This window comes from Rhinatrema bivittatum, chromosome 4 (genome assembly GCF_901001135.1).
Source record: "Rhinatrema bivittatum chromosome 4, aRhiBiv1.1, whole genome shotgun sequence".
NCBI lineage: Eukaryota > Metazoa > Chordata > Amphibia > Gymnophiona > Rhinatrematidae > Rhinatrema > Rhinatrema bivittatum.
In genome coordinates this window covers 426,455,022-426,477,569 of record NC_042618.1, presented here as the reverse complement: position 1 = coordinate 426,477,569, position 22,548 = coordinate 426,455,022, and the positions used below count along the sequence as shown (strand labels likewise).

Below are 22,548 nucleotides of genomic sequence, written 5' to 3'. Positions count from 1 at the left end.
ATGGACTGGCCTTACTGCTCTATAGGAAAGGAAATGATCAGGTTAGTAGTAATTTCACCATACTCCCTTTTCTTTTAAAAATAAAAGCCTAACTGAAAGGAGTACTAGCTCTTAATAAGGAGCAGTCCATTGTATTTGACATGTCTGTTTTTATTGCATGTATATAGATGTCTTGCCACTAGTTGAGTTCTACTTGGAAGAGGGAATCTCAGATGAAGACGCTGTGGCTCTGATTGATCTTGAAGCCCCAAGAACAGATAAAGGGAACGGGAAATGGCAAGAAATGACTAACAGTGGTATCCTTAGCAAAGGATGTTTGGAGTCCTGCCTGGATGTATATGATTCATGGACAGTGTGGCATTCTCTTCTCAGTACTAGGGAATTAAAGCATCAAGCTAGACAATTCTGGTATTGTAAGACAAGATTAAGTCAAGAGGCATTGCCTAAATGAAAAAACAGTCATACAGCAGTTCTACTGTAGAATGATTTAATTGCCTGAGGCACTTGGCACTCTGAAATTTAAATAGTGGTAAAGATAAGGGATCTACTTAGTGTTTGGGTACTTGCCAGGTACTTGTAGCCTGGTTTGGCCACTATTGGAAACAGGATGCTGGACTTGATGGACCCTTCGTCTGACCCAATATGGCATTTTCTTATGTTCTTATGTTTTTACTGGGTGCCATCTTTACTTTTCTACAAGAGTTTCATGCACCAGCTCATGGCATCACAATTGACCAACTTCTGTTTTATAAACCCCCCTCCTCCCCCCCCCCCCCCCCCCACTTTATTGTTTAGACTTAATTTTAAACCTTTTAAACAAAACCAGTAATTTCCCAAAGATTTTTCCTGGCATGTAGTCTCAGGGAGAGAGGCATTGGGGGGGGGGGGGGCACAGATCATCACAGATGAATCATTGCCAAGCATTCAACAATAATTTGAGATTTTATATTTATCAGGAAATATAGCATTATACACCCGTAGAAAGGACGTTGATCTGTATAATAAACCACATCTCTAGAAAGATCAGAAAAATATGGTCTAGTGTTAGTCTTAAACCTTATTTCAATTCTGAAAATAGTAAAACTGCACCTACCAATCCCCAGTTTCTTCCTCCCTGAAAGTAAAACTATTTTATTTAATGAAAATCAGTTCAGAAAAGCCAGTTCCTGTTTCATGAATTATTCTTCCGGTTTTTTTTTAGAGTTCATTGGAAATGCTACAAAATAGGGTTAAAACCATATCAAAATTTCAGATCCATTAAGAACATAAGAAGTGCCTTACTGGATCAGACCAAGGTCCATTGAGCTCAGCATCCTGTCTCCAACAGTGGCCAGTCCAGGTCAAAAGCATCTGGCAGATTCCCAATAGTTGATCTGTTTCTTATATTTCATTCCCAGTGCTAAGCACTGACTTTTCCAAGTTTACCTGGCTAATAACTATTTTTTTTAATTCTTTATGTATAATTTCAAGATACAACTTTCAAGAAAAAAAATTGAGAAAAAAAGTTTAAGAGCAGAACAAATTGTTACTAAAAAGAAAAAAATGAGAATTAAACATTTACAACTCTACTTTAAGTCCACAAAAAGAGGGGATTTTATTAACACAATCCAAGGAAAAACAATTATACAATAAGCATAAGGAGAAGGGCTGCAAATTCCTGTGGTTGTTCTGAAAATGAGAACGCAAGCTTACTTGGAGAATTAGGATGTAACAGATGGAGATGTTATTAATAGAACTTCCTGTACATACTTGTCACTTAAAAACAAGGTCAACTCATATGACCCGGTCATATCCAAGATGGCGCTGAAGCTGTTCATAGCATGAGGCTGCTTCTCTCGGATTCCTAAGCAATGCCACATACTGGGCGGAAGAGGAGAGCTAAGGAGAAGGCCCTCTCTGTGGTCACTCTGGAACAACCTCTTGTCAGCCCGATGGATGCCCACGTTCTGCAAGAGATTGTTATGTCAGGTGAGCAGTCGGGAGCTGTGTTGGAAGGAATATTGCTTGCCCCCCCCCCCCCAGACTCTGCAACATCATTTACTCCTATACACAGAACTCCCCCGCTAATCCAGCGGCAGCCCAGGAACTGACTTGACATCTGATGATGCCAATTCGTTTAAGTCTCAGACAGAGAACGCCGAGTCGGCTGGTAGTGCTGCACTTTTAGATCAGATCTCTTCTGGCGATGTTGTGGGAATATCTGTTTTGAGAGGAACAAATGCAATGGAAGCTACAACCCCCGAAACTGCCGTCTCTGTGGCCAGGGCTCGAGCTTCTTTGGAGCAATTTTCACTAGTAAAACATGCCCAATTTGCAATGGAATCTATTTGGGAGGCTGTTGAAGGCCTTGGCATTTTTATCACAATACAATTGAACCCTATGGCCTCTAATTTTGTATAGACTGAGTCAGGCACAAACTCGAGCTTTCTAAAAATAATATGGTTCAATAAATAGATAAACTTAATCAAGATATTTGCCATGCTAAGCCTCTAATAAAGGATAATTTGCTTTTGTCTAATAAACTTGAAAATCTGGAGAATACTTTGAGAGGGAAAAATCTCAGATTTATTAATTTTCCCAAGCTCTCTTTAACATCTCCTAAAGATCTGTTTAAAAGATATTTACTAGAGGTACTGAAGATACCTGAGCAGTCCCTCCAGTTTCTAGGCTTTTTTTTATTTGCCTCAGTTTAAGAGAGGAAATAGCTTGGATATGGCACCCAGACCTGAGTAATCTGAATATTCCTACTTTCCTTCAGACACTGGATAGTGAACTTGCAACTTTGGTGGTTTCTTTTGTCCTTGAACCTCACCTGGGTTCTAAAGATGTTTTCCTAACGTGTAGCAGATGGACTCAGGACCAATGGGTATAGTGTACTCCTGATAGCAGTTAGAGACGGATCAGATTTCAATCAGACGTCAGCCCTAGTACATATACCCCTGCAGGAAGTGCAGCTCTTCAGTATTTTCCGTCTCCATAGCAGTTAGGGACTCTATGCACGCTCGCACAGCGTTAGAGTAATTTTACCAAAGAAAACCAAAATAAGAAGAAATCTTACCTCTACAGACGAGCCCCGCTCTCCTGCGGTGACACCCATTGGGTCCTTCCCCCAGTTGAGAATTCCTGAGGTGATTTCCGTGATCCCTCGAAGGTAAGCCTCTGTCCGGCGGCCGACCCTCGGCGGGGATCTAGCCCCCAACATCGGGTGAGGCTGAGAGGCAGCAGGTGCAACTTCGAGCTCGGCGGTGAAGGTATTTTTCCCTCTCCCCCTGCAGCCGGAGACCGCCCAGAATGAGACCGGGAAGCGCCGAGACAAGGTAAGGTAGAAATCTATTTAAAAGTCTCCAGTCTCCGAAGCTCGAGGAGTCGCACAGGTCGCCAGCCGGGACCAGTGCCACCGGGTTGATCTGCCCTAGCAGAGCTAGACCCCGGTTAGATCTGAGGGTCCTCCCACGTGGAGACCCTCCGAGGTGGTCGCCATATTGTCCGCATGGTTGCCATCACCATTTTGATCTGTTCGCGCCCTGTCCACTGTCCCGATCCATGCGCACAGAGGCGAGCCGTGCGCACAAATACCTTGTGAGCACAAAGTCGCACGCCCAAGTACTGTGCGCACAAGTGACGCGCATAGCCACGCGCTTACTGTGCCGGGCGCATAACTTCGATCTGTGCGCACAACAGCGCACACATCTCCTGAGCGCGCACAAAATCTACGCGTACAACTTCGACGCACCGGAGCGCATAACTGTATTTTACGCGCAAAAAGCCATGGCACCACCGGAAAAGAAGCTCAAGGCTCAGGGCCTCTGCCCAGCATGCCACATTAGAGCTGCACAGCATGAGGAGGCCACCGCCCTGTGTATACAGTGTGAGGAGGCCCTGGGGGATCCAGCCCATGGCCCCCCCAGCCGGTGCCGGGTTCCAGCTCCTCAAACAATACGCCGGACCTAGCATCTCCCAGCGGGACCCTCCCTCAAACGGGGCTCCCCAGGGACACAGCACCTCTTAATTTAGACCCAGCATCTATCTCCTGGGTGGAATTATTCAAAGGCCTGCATACCTTCGTCCACATGCAGCCGGAGCCTCCGATAATACGGTCACAACCTCCACCAGAGGACCTCAATATCCCGGGACCCTCTATGCCCAGGAAAGTGATTCCACTGCCCAGAAGCCCCACCTTCGGGGACACGAACAACTCAGATGAGGAATCAGAACCCCTGGAAGAAAGGGAACTCCCTCTGGGGACAGAGCCCCACCGAACCATGAGACGCTTCTTCACCAAGGACGAGCTGGTCACACACAGCTTGAAAGAACTTGCTATCCCGGGCACAAGTGCCTCGGGAACCTAAGAAGAATCCCCTGCTAGAGGGACTCCGTCAGACCTCCTGTCATTTCCCATTGTTACAAGCCGTCCAGCAGCTAATTGACCTGGAATGGGATGCCCTGGAGACTACGTTCAAAGGGGGGCGTGCTCTGGCAGCCATGTACCCTCTGGACCCAGCTGCCAAAGACCTCCTGGCATGTCCGAAAGTGGATGCAGTGGTCTGCGCGGTTTCGAAGTGCACTACTATCCCAGTGGAGGGAGGAGCAGCACTCAAAGATACTCAAGATAGACGTCTGGAATCCATCCTCAAACAATCCTTTGACGTCTCCGCTATGTCTCTACAGATCGCGGCCTGCTGTGCCTTGGTGACACGCGCCTGCTTATCACAGACCAGGAACAACACTCCTGGGGAAGCCCTGGAACCAGCAATATCATTCCTTATGGATGCCGCTTCTGATCTAGGGCGCACCGCAGCTAGAGGAGTGTCATCAGCCATGGCAGCCAGAAGACAACTCTGGCTCCGAAGCCGGTCGGCCGACGCATCTTCCAAAACGAGACTCACAAGGATGCCCTTCAAGGGAACCCTCCTGTTCGGAAACGAACCAGAGCAACTAGCCAACAAATGGGGCGAATCCCCACTGCTGCGGCTCCCGGAGGACAGGAATAAGAGAAACCAGCGACCCTTCCCCCGAACTTCCAGGGGCAAAGGATCACAGCGCTTCAACCCATACAGAAGCACATATCAAGCGGCTCGCCCCGCAGGCAGTAGCCAGTCCTTTCGGAACAAGCACAACAAAAAGGGGAGCCAGCTTGGGCCCAGGCCCCAGTCGCACCCCACAATGAAAATCAGCCGACCCGTCCAAAGGAAGAAGCCATAGGGGGCAGACTTGCCCTATTCTACCAAAGATGGGTCGAGATAACTTCGGACAAGTGGGTCCTAGCCATCATTCGAGAGGGATATTATCTGGATTTCCACCACCTCCCTCCCTCCCTGTGGAATCCCCCTGCCATGACCCTTCCAAGAGGATGGCAATGGAAGCTACACTGACCAGATTGCTAGCCTTAGAGGCTATAACAAAGGTGCCTCCACAACAAATAAATACTGGACATTATTCCATCTATTTTATCGTTCCCAAGAAAGAGGGAACAGTCAGGCCCATCCTGGACCTCAAGTCGGTCAACCGTCACCTGAAGATTCCTCGCTTACGCATGGAAACCCTACGCTTGGTAATAAGGGCAATACAACCGGGAGAGTTCCTTACATCCCTGGATCTGTCTGAAGCCTACCTACCCATTCCGATCCATCAAGAGCATCAGCGTTTTCTACGCTTCACGATCCTGGACCGTCACTACCAGTTCCGGGCACTACCATTCGGGTTAGCCACAGCACCCCAGATGGTCACCAAGATCATAGTAGTGGTGGTGGCAGCAACACTAGGAAGGAATAATCCACGTACACCCTTATCTAGACGATTGGCTGATCAGGGCAAAATCCCCAGAGGAAAGCCACCAGGCGACCAACAGAGTCAAAACTCTACTGGAGAGCCTTGGGTGGGTGGTCAACACGAACAAGAGCTGTCTGCAGCCCTCCCAATCTCTAGAATACTTGTGAGTCTGGTTCGACACCAAACAAGACAAGGTCATCCTGACGCTGGCAAGGAGATCAAAACTGATGACCCAGTTGCGAACGCTGTTGAGCGAGCTTCGCCCCCACGGCATGGGACTACCTACAAGTCCTCGGCCTCATGGCATCCACACTGGAAGTAGTGCCATGGGCAAGAGCTCACATGAGACCCCTACAGCGCACTCTACTATCATGATGGAATCCACTGTCCCAGAACTATACCGTACGCCTTCAGCTCCTGGACAAAGTTCGGACCCAACTGCGATGGTGGCTACAAGAAGGCCATCTGAGCCAAGGAGTGAGACTATCCTCACCAACCTGGATCCTGCTCACCACGGATGCCAGCCTACGAGGATGGGGAGCACAATGCCAGGAGCTAACCGCCCAAGGGCAATGGAACAAAGAAAAGTCGGGGTGGAACATCAATCGCCTGGAAGCCCGGGCAGTCAGACTAGCCTGCTACGGTTCGGTCACAGACTCCGAGACAAATCAGTCAGAGTAATGTCAGACAACGCCACAACAGTGGCCTTCATCAGCCGTCAGGAAGGAACCAGAAGCCAACAGGTGTCTCTGGAAATAGACCCCCTAATGGCATGGGCGGAAGCGAATCTTCAAGAGATCTTGGCCTTCTAAATCATGGGGAAAGACAAAGTCGCTGCGGATTACCTCAGCAGAGAAGGTCTAGACCCAGGAGAATGGAGGCTGTTGACCACAGCATTCCAGTTTGATAGTAAACCCTTGGGGAACACCAACCATGGACCTCCTGGCAAACTGGTCCAACGCACAAGTGCCCAGCTTCTTCAGCCACAGGCGGGAACCCCAGTCCCAGGGAATCGATACCCTGGTACAGACCTGGCCACAGGAGACTCTGTTATACGCCTTCCCACCGTGGCCCCTATTGGGCGCAATCATCCACAAGATAGAACACCACAGGGGACCAGTACTTCTAGTGGCCCCGGACTGGCCAAGAAGACCGTGGTATGCAGACATGCAAAGACTGCTGACAGGGAGCCCCCTCCCGCTACCTCCACACAGAGACCTGCTCCAACAAGGACCGATCCTCCAAGAGGTTCCAGTTCGATTCTCTCTTACGGTCTGGCCATTGAGAGGACTCGCCTGAGGAAGAGTGAATACTCGGGGGCAGTAATTGACACCCTGCTCCGAGCACACAAGTTCTCCACATCCCTAACATACATAAGGATTTGGAGAGTATTCGAAGACTGGTGCGAGGACTGCAACATCGTTCCACTCTCAGTCAAAATTCCTGCAATTTTGAAATTCCTGCAGAACGGACTACAGAAGAGATTGTCTCTCAACTCCATCAAGGTACAGGTGGCCGCATTGTCATGCTACGGAACCAAGAGCAAGAGCGGCAGAATAGGTTCTCACCCGGATGTCTCCCGCTTTCTGAAAGGAGTCAAGCAGATCCGACCACCCCTAAAGTGGCCGGTGCCTCTTTGGAACCTCAACCTGGTCCTATATTTCTTAGCAGGAGCCTCTTTCAGACCTCTTCGTGGCCTGTCTCTCCGACTATTAACATTGAAGACAGCCTTCCTGGTGGCAGTCTGTTCGGCCCATCATATCTCCGAGATACAAGCACTGTCCTGCCGGGAGCCATTCCTCAGACTCACCCCGGGAACCATTCAGTTACGCACAGTTCCCTCATTCCTGCCCAAAGTGGTGTCCCACTTCCATCTCAACCAAACTATCTCGCTACCATCGCCAGATGAGCATAAGAATTCGGAAGAGTCTCGCCGTCTACGCCATCTCAACGACGGCAGACTCCTAGTCCGACACCTGGAAAGGTCGGAATCTGTATGAAAGACGGACCATCTATTCGTCCTTCACAGCGGGAAGAAGCAAGGGGAAGCGACCTCGCGAGCAACCATAGCCCACTGGATCAAAGAAGTCATCAAGGCGGCCTACATAGAAGCAGGCAAGCCACCGCCTTTACAAGTCAAGGTCCATTCCACTAGAGCCCAGGCAGTGTCCTGGGCGGAAACCAAGATGCTGTCGCCCGCCGAGATCTGTTGGGCGGCGACATGGTCCTCCATCCACACCTTCTCCAGGTTTTACTGCTTGGATGTTCAGGCTCGAGAGGACACAGCATTTGCAAGGGCAGTACTAAGTGGGTCACAGGCAGCCTCCCACCTGGTTCGGGAGTAGCTTTTATACATCCCATTAGTCCTGAGTCCATCTGCTACACGCTAGGAAATGGAGACAGATGGACTCAGCATCCCACCCAAGGCTGCCATCAGTCATGGAATACTCGAGTGACATCACCGACAGCGAGCGATTCACGGGTAAGCCATGCCTTTCTCCAACTAGAACACCCATCCTATCGGGTGTCGACGTTTCTCGGTTGAGGGCACTGGTGGTCTCCAGCTATAACCAATTCAACCAGTTCAAATTAATTAAGTTAACCAAGTTATAAAGTTAATCAAGTTATCCAAGTTATAAAGTTAATCAAGTTATTTAAATTATTCAGTCATACATATATCCACAATTGCTTTTCGAGGAGAATACTGAAGAGCTGCACTTCCTGCAGGGGTATATATACTAGGTGTTATGAATCCTCTGCCTGTGGGTTTCCCCGCGAGCAGGCTTACTCACCCACGCTGCCTTCCTTCTCCCCGACGCGGCTGTGCCGCCAGATGTTGGGCCTTCAATGCGGCCGGAGCCGCGGACTTAAGTTCCTCCTGCGGCTCGGAGGCCGCCCTGGTTGTAGTCTTCACCGCGACCGGAGCCGCGAACTTTCAGCGTTCCCATGCGGCACGGAGCCGCCGCTGATGTCATCTTCTCTTCGCGGCGCGAAGGCCGCATCCCCGGGCTCGAGTGGCGGCTGGAGCCACCCCTGGGGCCTCCTGCAGCGGCTGGAGCCGCTGCCGTCATCGGGCCTGCGTCTCAGGCCAGCCCTGCTGATTTTAACGCTGTGCGTCGGTGCAGGCTGCTGTCCACCGTCCTGCACAAGCTCCTGCTGCTTCCTTAGGCGCCGGCGCGTGCCTCTCTGCTAGATTTAAAGGGCCAGACACAGGAAGTGTGCTGGCCCCACCTAGGGGATGAACTTCCTGCTTCAGCCCTATAAAAGGGCTGCTCCGTCATTCAGTCTTCGCCTTGCATCAGAGTTGCTTCACTCTGGAGGCTCCTGCCTGCCAGAGCTCCGTCAGGTCTTCTTCGTCTTCTCCATGGAGTTCTTGTTGTTACGTCATGCCATGTCAAGTTATGTCTTCGTTGCCTGAGGTCCCTGTCCAGGTGTCCTGGTGTCTCGCTTTGATCATCCGTTTCCTGATGTTCCAGGTTCCTTGATGTCCTGCTCCTGTGTCTTCGTCTTCAGCGCTCTTGAGCCTTCTGGTACCTGTTAGGCCGGGGGTCCCTCGGATGATGTCTTTCCCGAGCGTGGACTAGCCTACAGGTGGACAAGTGTCCTATGCTCCTGAGCCATCATGTCCTGCCAGCCGTAGGTGGAGCTTCGGACGACACCGGCTTCGTCGTTGGAGTTCTGCTTCGACTGGACCCTTCCCTGCGCTCGTCTGCCCTCGACCTCAGGCCAGGCCTGCTGCTCCATGCTGTTTCATGCAGCAGGTCCGAAAGGGCTCGGAATGGTCGGAGGACCATTCACATTCCAACATCATCATGTTGTTGGCCTTGGGAGCTTGCCGGCTTGGCAGAGGGTAAGACAGTCAGCCATGGTGGAACATGCCGTCAACCCTCGGTCCGGTCCTGGATCAGTCTGGGGTCGGGCTGAGGCCCAAGGGCACACAAAAACACCCGTTACGCAACAGAACGCAAGGCCTTTCGAGGCCATTCTCGACAGAATGCAAGGCTTTTAGAGGCCTCTACACAACACTAGGGCTGACGTCAGTTTGAAATCTGATCCGTCTCCAACTGCTATCAGTTGGAATCTCATTGGTCCTGAGTCCATCTGTCTACACTAAGGAAAACGAAATTATCAGGTAAGTAATTTCTCCATTTTCCAACATCAATCTGAAGCTTTTTTGGGTTGCAATGTTAAAGTTTTCCTGATGTGCCAAGACAAACCCGGAGAAAGAGGAAACAGTTTCTTATTATGCGGCCCAGAGTTTTGCAATTAGGGGCATCATTTTTTCTAAAATACCCATGTAAATGTCATATAAATATAAAAATGTATCATATATTTTCTTTTAGCCTTCCCAGCTGACTTATTTTCTTAGTGACAAAAGTTTACATACTGATATTTCTGCTGCTCCCACAGCTTCTTGATAATATTAATTAACAGGAATTTGTTCTGTATTTGTTTAGATCTCTGATTGTTTTTCCTCTTTTGTAATAATTATTATCCTTGATAGTTCTTGGATTTCTCCTTCTTGAGGACTTGGATTGAACAGGATATGTTTAATTTTTTCTGAAACTTATTTTGTTTTCATTCTTTTTTTATGTCATATTTGATTTGTAGTTTTTCCTTTTGAGAGGATTCTTGAAATATGTATATTAAAAATATAAATAAATAAGTTAAAAAAAAAACCAAGATCAACTGACTGGGCTCAAAGAAAATATACTTAATGTAACACTTATAAGGAAATTTTGAAGGCTAATAACTGTTTATGGATTTCTCCTTTGTCGTGTCTGTGGACCCTTGGGCTGAGGCGAGATTGGTTGTACCTGCAGGGTGCCAGGGCCAGAGGATTTATACAAGGTTCTCTGCTGATGACTAATCCAAGGCCAAACGAAGGTCATAGGCAGCAAATAAACATATCAAGGTCCAGGCAAGGGTTAGAGTCAGGCAGTGGCCAGGCGTATCCAGAGTCCAGGCAAAAGTCAAACCAGGTATCCAAGGGAGAAGAAGAGGAACAGATAGGGCTAAGGCAGACAAGCAAGGCAAGAGCAGGTTGGGCAGGCGAGGACTGGGACAGGTGAAGACGAAGATTGGAACAGGCTGAAGATGAAGAATGGAACAGGCTTGGGAAGCAATACACACTATGCTCGGTAGCTGGACCTGTTGCTGAGGCAGAGAGAGCCCTTTATAGGGCTAGGCATGTGAGGTCATCAGGAGGCGCCACAGGGCTTTTCCCACTGCGGGCCCTTTAAATATAGTGACATTGGGCATGTGCATGGCTAAATGGGGCTGACAGCATCCTGCTGCATGGGAGCTGGCGGCGCCTCGCTGTGCCGGGCGACATCGGAAGCCAGCGGGGACAGCCCTGCCAGGTAGGTGAATGTGGCTGTTTGCGGGAGCAGCCTGCAGACCGCCAAATGCAACATCCTTCAGGAAATTGTCCAACCTTCTTTTGAATCCCACTATGTTAGTCATCTTGACCATGTCCTCCAGCCACAGATTCCATAACTTGATTGTGCACTAAGTGAAAAAATATTTTCTTTGATTTTAAACCTGCCGTTGCTGATTTCATGGAATGTTTCCTAGTTCTATTGTTGTTTGAAAGAGTTCACTATCTACCCATTTCTCCCCACTCATGATTTTATAAATCTCAATCATATCCCTTCTCAGCTGCCTCTATGTGAATTATTTTACACTTGTCTATGTTAAAGTGCATCTGCCATTTAGATGCCCAGTCTCCTAGTCTCACAAGGTCCTCCTCAGTACCTCACAATCTGCTGCTGTTTTAACGACTCAAAACAATTTTGTCTCATCTGTAAATGTGGTCTCCTTATTCATTCCTTTCTCCAGAACATTTATGATTATGCTAAATAGCACAGCTCCTCTGAACAGATCCCTGGGGCACTCTGCTAATGACCTTCCTCCATTTGAAAAACTGACTATTTAGTCCTACCCTCTGTTTCCGGTCTTTTATCCAATTACCAATCCACAATAGGACACTACTTCCTATCCCATGACCTCCCAATTTCCTGAGGAGTTTCTCAAGAGGGACGTTGACAAATGCTTCTGAAAATCCAAATATACTATATCAACCAGCTTACTTTTATCCAGATGTTTCTTTATACCTTCAAAAAAATCTAGGGCCCAAAATTCAGAACGGTACTTAGTCGGATAAATCCAACTTATCCAGGTAAATGGTGCTACTGAATATCCGGCCACGGTCAGCAGGCACCACTTAGCTGGATATGACTTAACCGTCTCAGTGTTTAGCCGGATAAGTCAGGGTCAGAGAATAGGCATAACGGGGAGTTGGGTAAGCTGGATAACTTAACCAGCTAACTCTGACCTGGCTACAGAGCTGTCCTAAAGTTAGCCAGAAAACTTATCCAGCTAAGTTTAAGATAACTGTGACACTGCCGCATCACTGAATATCCTGGCTAAGTTAGCTGGATAAGTATATCCAGCTGGATAAGTATATCCAGCTAACTTGCGGAGCCATACAGCGGCTGAATATTTCCCTCCTAGTAAATTGGTAAGGCAAGACTGCCCTTTGCAAAAACTATGTTGACTCTCTCCCATTTAGCTATGTGGTCAGCAATTTTATTTTTAAGAATAGCTTCTACCATTTTGCCTGGCAATGACGTCAGGCTCACTGGTCTGAGTTTCCCAGATCACCCCTGGAGCCCTTTTTTTATGCCAGCCTGCACAAAGAGCTGTGTGTAACTGCTGCTGTGGGGTTGGTAATTTATTGCTCTTGTTTAATAAGGAGTGTAATTTTATAACAGCCTCAATTTTTAAAGCAGACTTAGAGATGGATTTTAAAAGCCCTAGGCGCCCCGGGTCTATTTTAAAAAGGCCCGACAACGCGCGTAAAGCCCCGGGCGCTTGTAAGTCCCAGGGCTTGCCAAAAGGGGCAGTCCGGGGGTGGGGCCAGAGGCGTCCAACACAGCGGCCATTGCCGCTGTGTCGGAGGATCGCATGCTGGCAGGCTGCTGGCACGCGCAACCTGTGCCTGCCTCCAGGTAGGCGCAAAGGGTTAAATAATTTTGGGGGGGTTAGAGTAGGGCTAGGGGGAAAGGTTAGGGGAAGGGGTGGGAAGGTTAGGTTAGGGAAAAGGGAACGGGGGAAGGCAGTGCGGCTCGGCGTGAGCAAGGTGCACAATTGTGCACCCCCTTGCGCATGCTGACCCCATATTTTATAATTTGTGCGCGCCTGTGCGTGCAAGTTATAAAAACAGGCGTACATGTGTGAGCGCCGGGTAGCGAGCGCACATGTACGTCTGTGCACTGCTTTGAAAATCTACCCCATAAGTTGTACACAAGGCCAGATTGAAGATATTGATGCCCATAGGCAGAGAGCCGTGGCTATGCCCCTTTGAAGCTGTGCCAGCACATGGCCTTAATGCAGCCCTGCATATTTGATGCCATCAAAATTTGGCACCCTAGGCACCTGTTGTTGCCTATTCCTAAATCTGGGCCTGGTTGTACATATATGCACAGAGTTACACCGTGTCCTGAGCAAGTGTAAATTTCCTTGTGTATATGTACGTGCATGCTTTCGAAAATTTGAAAATATGCATGTAAATACTTTTCCTATCTTGACTCTATTCACCCAGAATGCCTTTTGCTAATGCGGTAAAAATACACGCAAGATGGGATTTTGCGTGTACTTTTACATGCACAACCCCTTGATTGATTTTCAAAGCCCTAAATGGTTTATTTTAAAGTATAGTTCTTTGAGTAGTCTGCTTTCTATTGAATACCTTCCATAAAAATGTGACAACTCTATCACACACAAAATTGGTTCCTTTACTTAACCACAAGTAGATACTCAGACCCTGAGACTGGATGATAGTATGGATGATATGGAAGAAGACCCCTTTACAGCCAAGCTGAGCTTTGAGGTAAGTGTTTTCCTTTCTCTGTTTTGTAGCATTGTTCCCCTCCACATGCACCTATCTATATCTGCACAGAACTAGTAGCACAAGGTCCTTTAAATTAATCCTTCTGTAATGTTTATTGAGAATAACCATATTCCAGGATTTTTGCCATGTTTTTACATTAGTTTCTCCTTTGTATGATTCTAAGCTGATTTCCACATGAATTATGCTATGAGATAGCCATGTTGGGTTGGCACAGTGAACATCACTGCTCAAGAAGCCTTTAAGACTGGCAAGTGATCATAGGGGAGTCAGATGAGCTGTGCTCAAACCAGAAAGGGGTACTAGAGAAATCATCATCAGAGGAGACTTACCTTCTGTGTAAGAGGGGATCTTAGTTTATCCAGTACAACCACAGGGGGAAGAGGAATGGGGGAAGGGATGCAAAAATATTTTCATACTGAGGGCTGCATTCAAAAATAACTTTTCCCCATTTTATGTCTTTGGAAAAAATCATTAATGCATAAATCCCTGAATGTGTTAATGATCAGCTAGGCAGGCTCTGGTTTCATCATTAGAAGGAAATAGTGGGGAATGGTTTCAGCAAAAAGTTAATGATTCCCCTAGCAGTTTCCCTGCAGTCATTTGTGATCAGACTTGCTTGATAAATTTCTCCTTATTACTTTGCCTTTTATAGCAAGGTGGCTCTGAGTTTGCTCCTGTGCTTGTGAGCCGTACTGTTCTCCGGTCAATGAGCAGGCGAGACGTGCTAATCAAACGTTGGGCAAAGCCCTTAAAGTGGCAGTACTATCGGTCCCTGCTCCCTGATGTGTCCATCACAATGTGCCCATCCTGCTTTCAGGTAAGAGGAATGCACGACAATATCATGAGCCAAGTTAACATGGAGAGAAATTCTGCTAAGAGAGCAAAACACAGAGCCACATCTTTAGCAAATCAGCCATGTATTAAATTGCTTTGCCTGGGCCTCATCCCAGATTCTCTCCGTTATGAGTCCTGCACTATAAAGTATCAGAAGGCATATAGAATGATAATAGGATTGTCTCAGATCCATCAGTAGTAATATAATTGCAGCAACTGTGTTCCAGGATATATTGAAAGTAGTGCCAGTTCCCTAGGCACAAAATGGGAAAAGGCTGTACTATGTAAAGCCCTGGCCTGCTGGATCCTGTTCCTCCTGGAAGTAGTTTTTTGTTTTGTTTTGTTTTTTTTAAAGCAACAGCAGCAGGAAATGAGAAGAAAATTCTCTATAGCATTGTCTGTCTTGGAAAGCCCAAGATCATCATAACAGAAACAGATTAGAAAGAATTGTATTATTTGGGAGGAAAGAGGAGGGTGTCAAAGCTTTCTCATACCGTGCTCTCCATTTTTATTCCAAACTGCTGCAAGAATTGTGCTTCTTTTTCCTATGATTGACAAGGTGTATTATCTTTTGTTTTCCAAAAGTAATTTTGTGTATAAGAGTGTGGCGTAAGGTACACATTTTCCTCTACAACAGCAGGAAAAATTTGGAGAACTTTTAAGAAATGCTATTTATTTGTATTTAATGTATGTAAAAGATTTATTATTACTTCATGCCAGAGACTTGCTTGAAGGCCACGAACAGAATATATCCATAACAACAATACATGCAGGTTATATAGGTGCTGGAAACAGCTGGTTTTCTTTAATCTGTGTTTTCCATACAGTAATTGCCATTCTTAAATCCACTCCTTTACAGATGTTTCATACTGAAGATTATGAGCTCCTAATCCTTCAACATAACTGCTGTCCTTATTGTCGGAGACCAATCGATGAGCCTAACCAGTGAGAAAAATGTTTGTTAGAAAACCAAAGTGGCTAGAATAATCAGCAGACTTTTTCTCCCGTGTGACTTGACTTTCCCAGGAGAGAGTCTGTCCCTGGTTTTCTTACTCCCATTCCAGGGTCCTGAAACAGGAAGACTAGAACTAGAACGTCAGAAAATCAGGTCTGGAGTTAGACAGGCAGCACTGTCGCAGCCATGTTTTATAAATATTGCAGTTTGCCTAAGAGTTTGTGTATACAAAGAGTGACCAACGACAGAAAGGGGGAAGAAGCAGCAGGGCTTCACAAGATGAAATTTGTATTTTTGAATAACTGTAATTACATAATTTTTTTATTTAAGTTAATTTCTCTTTTATATGTATAAATTAATATTCACTTGGGAAAGGAAATGTACATATGTTTTCTAATAAATCTATTACCATCCTGGAATTCCTTGTTTTTTGTTCAACAGCCCATTGTGCTTTAGACTATGAAAAGTCTCACCCACTGTAAAAATAAGATAATATAAAGAGATACATAATAGCAGAGTTAGAAAACAGTAAAAACATTCAGTAGTATCAAATATCCTTGAGATTGGATTCAGGAGCAGTTGTTTGCAACACCTGCGGACAAGCAGATGTGAGCCACCGTATAACAATAAAGTATTTTCCAAATTCTCTCATTCAACATTCATTCATTATTTTATTTTTTAAGGCTTCAAATAAACTAAAAAGTTTCAATCCGGACATCCTGATAGACAGAGCAGGAGAAATACCTTATAATACCCACTGCTATACACACACAGTAAGCAGTTTTTTGTCCCCTGCCCCCCCATTTTTTTTGTTCATAGTTATGTTTTTCCACAATCCTTTAAACATATTGAACATATTGCTCATACTACCCCCGTTTGTAGGTAGTATATAGATATGCTTCACACTGACTCCAAGTTGTCTTTTTTAGAATATCTGATAATATGAATGTATACCATTGCTGAGTTTAGACCGACGTGATCACTTTTGAATCCTACAAAAAATGTTTCTTCAATACAGGTACTAAACATTATTCCACCATTGTTACACCCTGTTACTCTGATCGAAGTAAATGCGTACGATTTATTTTTATATTCTTCTGTGTGCCATTGTGATGTCTTCATACATATGCATGTTTTAAGTTTATGTTTCCCAAATAATAACAAAATCTCACCATATAATGTACCATCAACTTTATGAAAAAAAATTTTGAAAACATTTTTAAAACGATTGAAATTTTTTGGAAAAATTTTTTTATGAGAGATGGGGTAAGTTTCATATATTTTGATGCATGCCTCCACGGCCTTGCTTCAATTTTTTAATTATAATCATCAACTTACCTCTCTCCCCCTCTCTATTTTATTCAACAATTTTTTAAACAAACTTTTTTTGATATTTGAGTAAAAAGATATCTATATATCATTCAATAAACCCTCTAAACCATGTTTCAATGTCCAATTGTTAAATGTCCCCGTCAAAAATTTTTGATTTTACTTGTGAAGTTCAGACTAATGTCTCTTTCGATCTTTCTCCAACCCTGTTTAATTGTTCTTTCTTCAACAAAATAGATTTTCTTTTTTATTCATTATTAAATTGTATGAGTACTTTTTACTCTGAGCTTTTTATCTCTGTTTCTATTTGTTTGAACAAAAATGCATCTCCATTCATTCAGGCGACATTGTTTGTGTGTCAATTGCAATAAGCTTTCGCTACTGCCAAAGGCTATTAAAAGTATATGCGGTTTCTATCTCATTTGGACTCAACATGGTGGGGTTATAAATCTTCTTTCCAATTATTGACGCCAAACAAACACTTATCTCTCATAAGCACTTTTTATTCATGTTTTATTATTTATTATTATCTATTATCTATTTGTATTAGTTATTATTTATTATTGTTTATAATGTTTATACATTTATGAATGTTGTATTGTTTCTTATATGTGTGTTCTAATTTTAATTTTAGTAGCCCCTGAGGCAGCTCTTCACACGGAGCAAAACTCGGCCAGAGTCGGGCTCGAATACATTCAAAATAAAGTCTCTTTTTATGCACCGATCTTGTTCTTTTTGGTCCCTACACAGCCATCTTGGATCTGCTTCCAAGATGGGTCCATATGTTTTCTAATAAATCTATTACCATCCTGGAATTCCTTGTTCCCAGTATGTACAGGATCAGTCCAGAGAAGTGGGTTGTGTATCCCTACCAGCAGGTGGAGTCAGAGAGCAAAACTTTGGGCACTGCATATATACACGAGTGCCACCTGCAGTCCCTCAGTATTTCTCTGATTCCAGCAGCTGGTAGAGATGCACCCCTGCAGTCTTAGTTTTTACTTTGAATTTTTTTTAGTTTAGATAGAGTTAGTTTTTTTCTGTCGTGTTCATCGCTTCCTTGTTTGCAACACCTGCGGACAATTTTAGGCCATATACATTGTAAGCAGTTTTCCAAAGGACGTTCCCGAGGTTGTTCCTTTTCAGAATGAGTAGGTCCAGGTGCTAAAAGCATCTATGAGCAAGCAGCAGAATGGAGACAAAATAGCCCTTGTACTTTTGAAAATTCGATATATACACACTGTCTTCATCCCCTGACCTAAGCACACCTCCTTTTCTCAGATAAAAGTGTGTGTGCTGTTTTCCTTCCCTCTCCCTAACCAAAGCACTCCCCAGGAACATCTCTTCATAACCCCCCTAAAATTGTGCACACTGTGGAAGCTGGCATGTACTTTTAGCTGAGCGATTTTCAGACAAGTCATTTTAACAAGGTCAATAGCCATGTACCTGGGTAATGGCTCTGAAAATTGTCCTCAGGAAGGTTAATCTTCAAAGGCATTTCCATGGATAAAATGGTGCTTTACAGGGAAAATGACCAGATGCACACATAAACTTTCTACACATATGTCCTGTGACTGTCACTTTTAAACTGGCTCTCAAGCGCACTTGCCAGCTCATGCCCGGGGACGCAGCCATTCTATAACATATGTGCATACAAGCACACGTTATAAAATAGGCTGAACGCATGCACATGTGCACACAATTTTAAGTGGACACCCAAATGCCACTACTACCACATAAGTGGAGAGATTTTAATACACACAGCCACAGACGCCATTACTAGTTTTCCTACTTCGTTCCCAGTTCGGCCAGATAAGGATAGGATTTTCAAACCCCTCTGGATTAATATCCTCCCTTTTCCCCTGTTAGCCCTGACCCTTAAACCTCACTGACATGCCAAGATTTTTTTATTTTATAACTTACGTGCCATCCATAGCGGAAGTAAATTTACGTGGCAGGTGGGCCCCAGCGCGCACTTGTGGCGTGTAAGTACTTCCGTGCTGGTTTCATTGTGAAATCCAGGAATGCCCATGCCCTATCCAGACCAATCCCATGTCCCACCCCTTTTGGAAACTTTTTATTTGTGTGCGTAGCGGGAGATACACGCATACTCAGGCAGCTTTTAAAATCCTCTTGGCATGTGACGGCCCGATGTGCGCGTATCTCCCGGTTTTGGCGAGCATCGGATTTTTAATATTCACCTTTGTATGCACAAAAGTTTACCCAGGCTGAGCAGAGGTGGCCACAGGGGCAGAGCTGGGGAGGGCATTGCACACCCATACATAGAACCATAGAAACATGATGGCAGAAAAAGAACTTTACAGCCTAACTAGTCTACCCATCCACACCAACTATTCAGCTTTACAATCCTCAGCACTCCCTCAAGGATCCTCTGTGTTTTTCTCATGATTTCTTGAATTCAGATACTGTTCTTATCTTCACCACTTCCACGTGCAGGCTGGTCTGTGCATCCACTACCCTCTCTGTAAAATATTTCTCCATGACAAGCACAACAGTACAGCCACACAAGATGAGTGATGTCATCTAATGGCGCTGAGTCAAGACCTTTTTCTCTCATAGCTCAGAAAGCTTAATTATGTCTTCTGAGCATGCACTGGACTTCCTCTGCTAGCGCCACCGCACATGCCTTTCCCCAGTCTATTTTCATCTGCTTTGCGAACAATCAGAAGAACTTTTCTCTCCAGTATCATTGTGTCAAAATACTTGAACAACTGAAAATGTTGACTGAAAAGATATGTTTAGAAAGAAAAGGAAAAAGTCCGTTCAAGAGCTGTAAATTATGTGGATATAAAATGTCTGTCTTAGACTAACATACATTATGCCTCAGAAACCTCAGCACGGACCATGACACAACTAATTGTGGCTTCTGTAGAAAAATGTCCCTGAGGGAACTAGCTTTAAGAGAACGACTAAAGTATAAGCAAACAAGCTCCTCATCTCAGAGTAAATAAAAAATATCGATAAAGATCAAATTCATCAAATCATGACGAACATGACAAGCATCAGCATCATGACTCACCAGCGTTGAAAGAAGTTGATAGAACCTCCACTTCATAACATAGGTGCCAAAAATCACCAGCACCAAAATGACACAGCACAGAACCTCAGCACCTAAACATCACGCCAAGATTTGCCAGTAATGAAGAAGCACAGATACAGAAACACCAGCACCAAAACATTGGTGCTGAGATTCACTGGCACCAAAGAGGCATAGCGTAGAACTGTCAATGCCGAAACAGATGCTGACAATCACTGAAACAAGAGAGGGCTCATTGGCGCAGAGCATGTTGGCACAGCACATTTCCACCAAGACAGAGAAAACGTAGAAACAACTGCTATGTCTTCACCTCCTGTTTTAGAATCACAGAAAACATCAAGAAATGTCTGTACTCGAGACATTCTTCCACAACAACCAATACCAGAATGTCATGCCTTCATGCAGAAATTATGGGCAGATTTCATAAAACATACATGAAACAAATGCCAAAAAAAGAAACATTTTTACACAATCAATGCTAGAAAGATTTAGAGAACGTCTTCAAGGAGTGGGTTGTTGGCAGCCACCCTAGAGGTGGTTCCATGGGCAAGAGCACATAAGAACATAAGAAATTGCCATACTGGGTCAGACCAAGAGTCCATCAAGCCCAGCATCCTGTTTCCAACAGAGGCCAAACCAGGCTACAAGAACCTGGCAAGTACCCAAACACTAAGACGATCCCAAGCTACTGATGCCAGTAGTAGCAGAAGCCATTCCCTAAGTCAACTTGATTAATAGCCTTCTCCAAGAACTTATCCAAACCTTTTTTAAACTTAGCTACACTAACTGCACTAACTGCATGTTCTGGCAACAAATTCCAGAGCTTAATTGTGCATTGAATGAAAAAGAATTTTCTCTGATTAGTTTTAAATGTGCTACTTGATAACTTCAAGACGTGCCCCCTAGTCCTTCTATTATCTGAAATTATAAATAACCGATTTACATCTCCCGTTCTAGACCTCTCATGATTTTAAAGAACTCTATCATATCCCCCCTCAGCCATCTCTTTTTCAAGCTGAACAGCCCTAATCTCTTTAGCCTTTCCTCATAGGGGAGCTGTTCCATCCCCTTTATCGTTTTGGTCGCCCTTCTCTGTACCTTCTCCAGTGCAACTATATCTTTTTTGAGATGCAGTGACCAGAACTGTACACAATACTCAAGGTGCAGATTCACCATGGAGTGATACAGAGGCCTTATGACATTTTCCGTTTTATTCACCATTCCCTTCCTAATAATTCCTAACATTCTGTTTGCTGTTTTGACTGCTGCAGCACACTGAGTTGATGATTTCAATGTATTATCCACTATGATGCCTAGATCTTTTTCCTGGGTGGTAGCTACTAATATGGAACCTAACATCATGTAACTTCTGCATGGGTTATTTTTCCCTATATGCAACATCTTGTACTTGTCCACATTAAATTTCATCTGCCATTTAGATGCCCAATCTTCCAGTTTCGCAAGGCCTCCTGCAATTTATCACAATCCACTTGTGATTTAACTACTCTGAATAATTTTGTATCATCTGCAGATTTTGATAACCTCACTCGTCGTATTCCTTTCCAGATCATTTATAAATATATTGAAATGCACCAGTCCAAGTACAGATCCCTGAGGCACTCCACTGTTCACCCTTTTCCACTGAGAAAATTGACCATTTAATCCTACTGTCTGTTTCCTGTCTTTTAACCAGTTTGTAATGCAAGAAAGGACAACACCTCCTATTCCATGACTTTTTAGTTTTTTTAGAAGCCTCTCATGAGGGACTTTGTCACATGCCTTCTGAAAATCCAAATACTGTACATCTACCGGTTCACCTTTATGCACATGTTTATTAACTCCTTCAAAAAAATGAAGCAGATTTGTGAAGCAAGACTTCCCTTGGGTAAATCCATGTTGACTGTGTTCCCTTAAACCATGTCTTTCTATATGCTCTGTGATTTTGATCTTTAGAATAGTTTCCACTATTTTTACCAGCACTGAAGTCAGGCTCATTGGTCTGTAATTTCCCGGATCACCCCTGGAGCCCTTTTTAAATATTGGGGTTACATTGGCCACCCTCCAGTCTTCAGGTACAATAGATGATTTTAATGATAGGTTAAAAATTTTAACTAATAGAACTGACATTTCATTTTTTAGTTCCTTCAGAACCCTGGGGTGCATACCATCCAGTCCGGTGATTTGCTACTCTTTAGTTTGTCAATCTGGCCTACTACATCTTCCAGGTTCACAGTGATTTGGTTCAGTTCATCTGACTCATCACCCTTGAAAAATATCTCCGGACTGGTATCTCCCTAACATCCTCTTCAGCATCCTCTTCAGCACACATTGCTTGCACATTGGAATCCACAGTCTCAGGACTACTCAATACATCTTCAGTTACCATTGGAGATCAGCATCCAACTGTAGTGGTGGTTGCAATTGGATCATCTAACGAAGGGCATTCCACTACAAACACCAGACTGGCTACTACTCACGATGGATGCGAGCCTCCAGGGCTGGGGACTCACCATCAGGAGTTGACAGTGCCATTTGGTTGGCATGCTTGCGATTCATCGACCGCTTGATGGGTCGAGCAATCCGAATGGTGTTGGACAATGTGACGACGGTGGCTTACATTATCGATAGGGAGGAGCCAAGAGCCAGCAAGTGTTGCAGGAAATAGCCCAACTCAAGTAATGAGTGGAAGTA

General features: G+C 45.0%; 1 protein-coding gene across 3 annotated transcripts in view; it reads left to right on the top strand.

Annotated features, from left to right (window-relative positions):
• IFT122 (intraflagellar transport 122) overlaps positions 1-15,892 on the top strand; it is a 335,375-nt gene extending 319,483 nt beyond the window's left edge. For 2 of the 3 annotated variants that reach the window (XM_029601416.1, XM_029601414.1), the window contains 4 exons: positions 168-296; positions 13,584-13,663; positions 14,337-14,501; positions 15,378-15,892. In XM_029601416.1, the coding sequence (XP_029457276.1) occupies positions 168-296; positions 13,584-13,663; positions 14,337-14,501; positions 15,378-15,467 (464 nt within the window). In that variant the 3' untranslated portion in view covers positions 15,468-15,892. The remainder of the gene's footprint in view (positions 1-167; positions 297-13,583; positions 13,664-14,336; positions 14,502-15,377) is intronic. The other variant, XM_029601417.1, reaches the window with a different exon arrangement.
• The last annotated feature ends 6,656 nt before the right edge of the window (positions 15,893-22,548 follow it).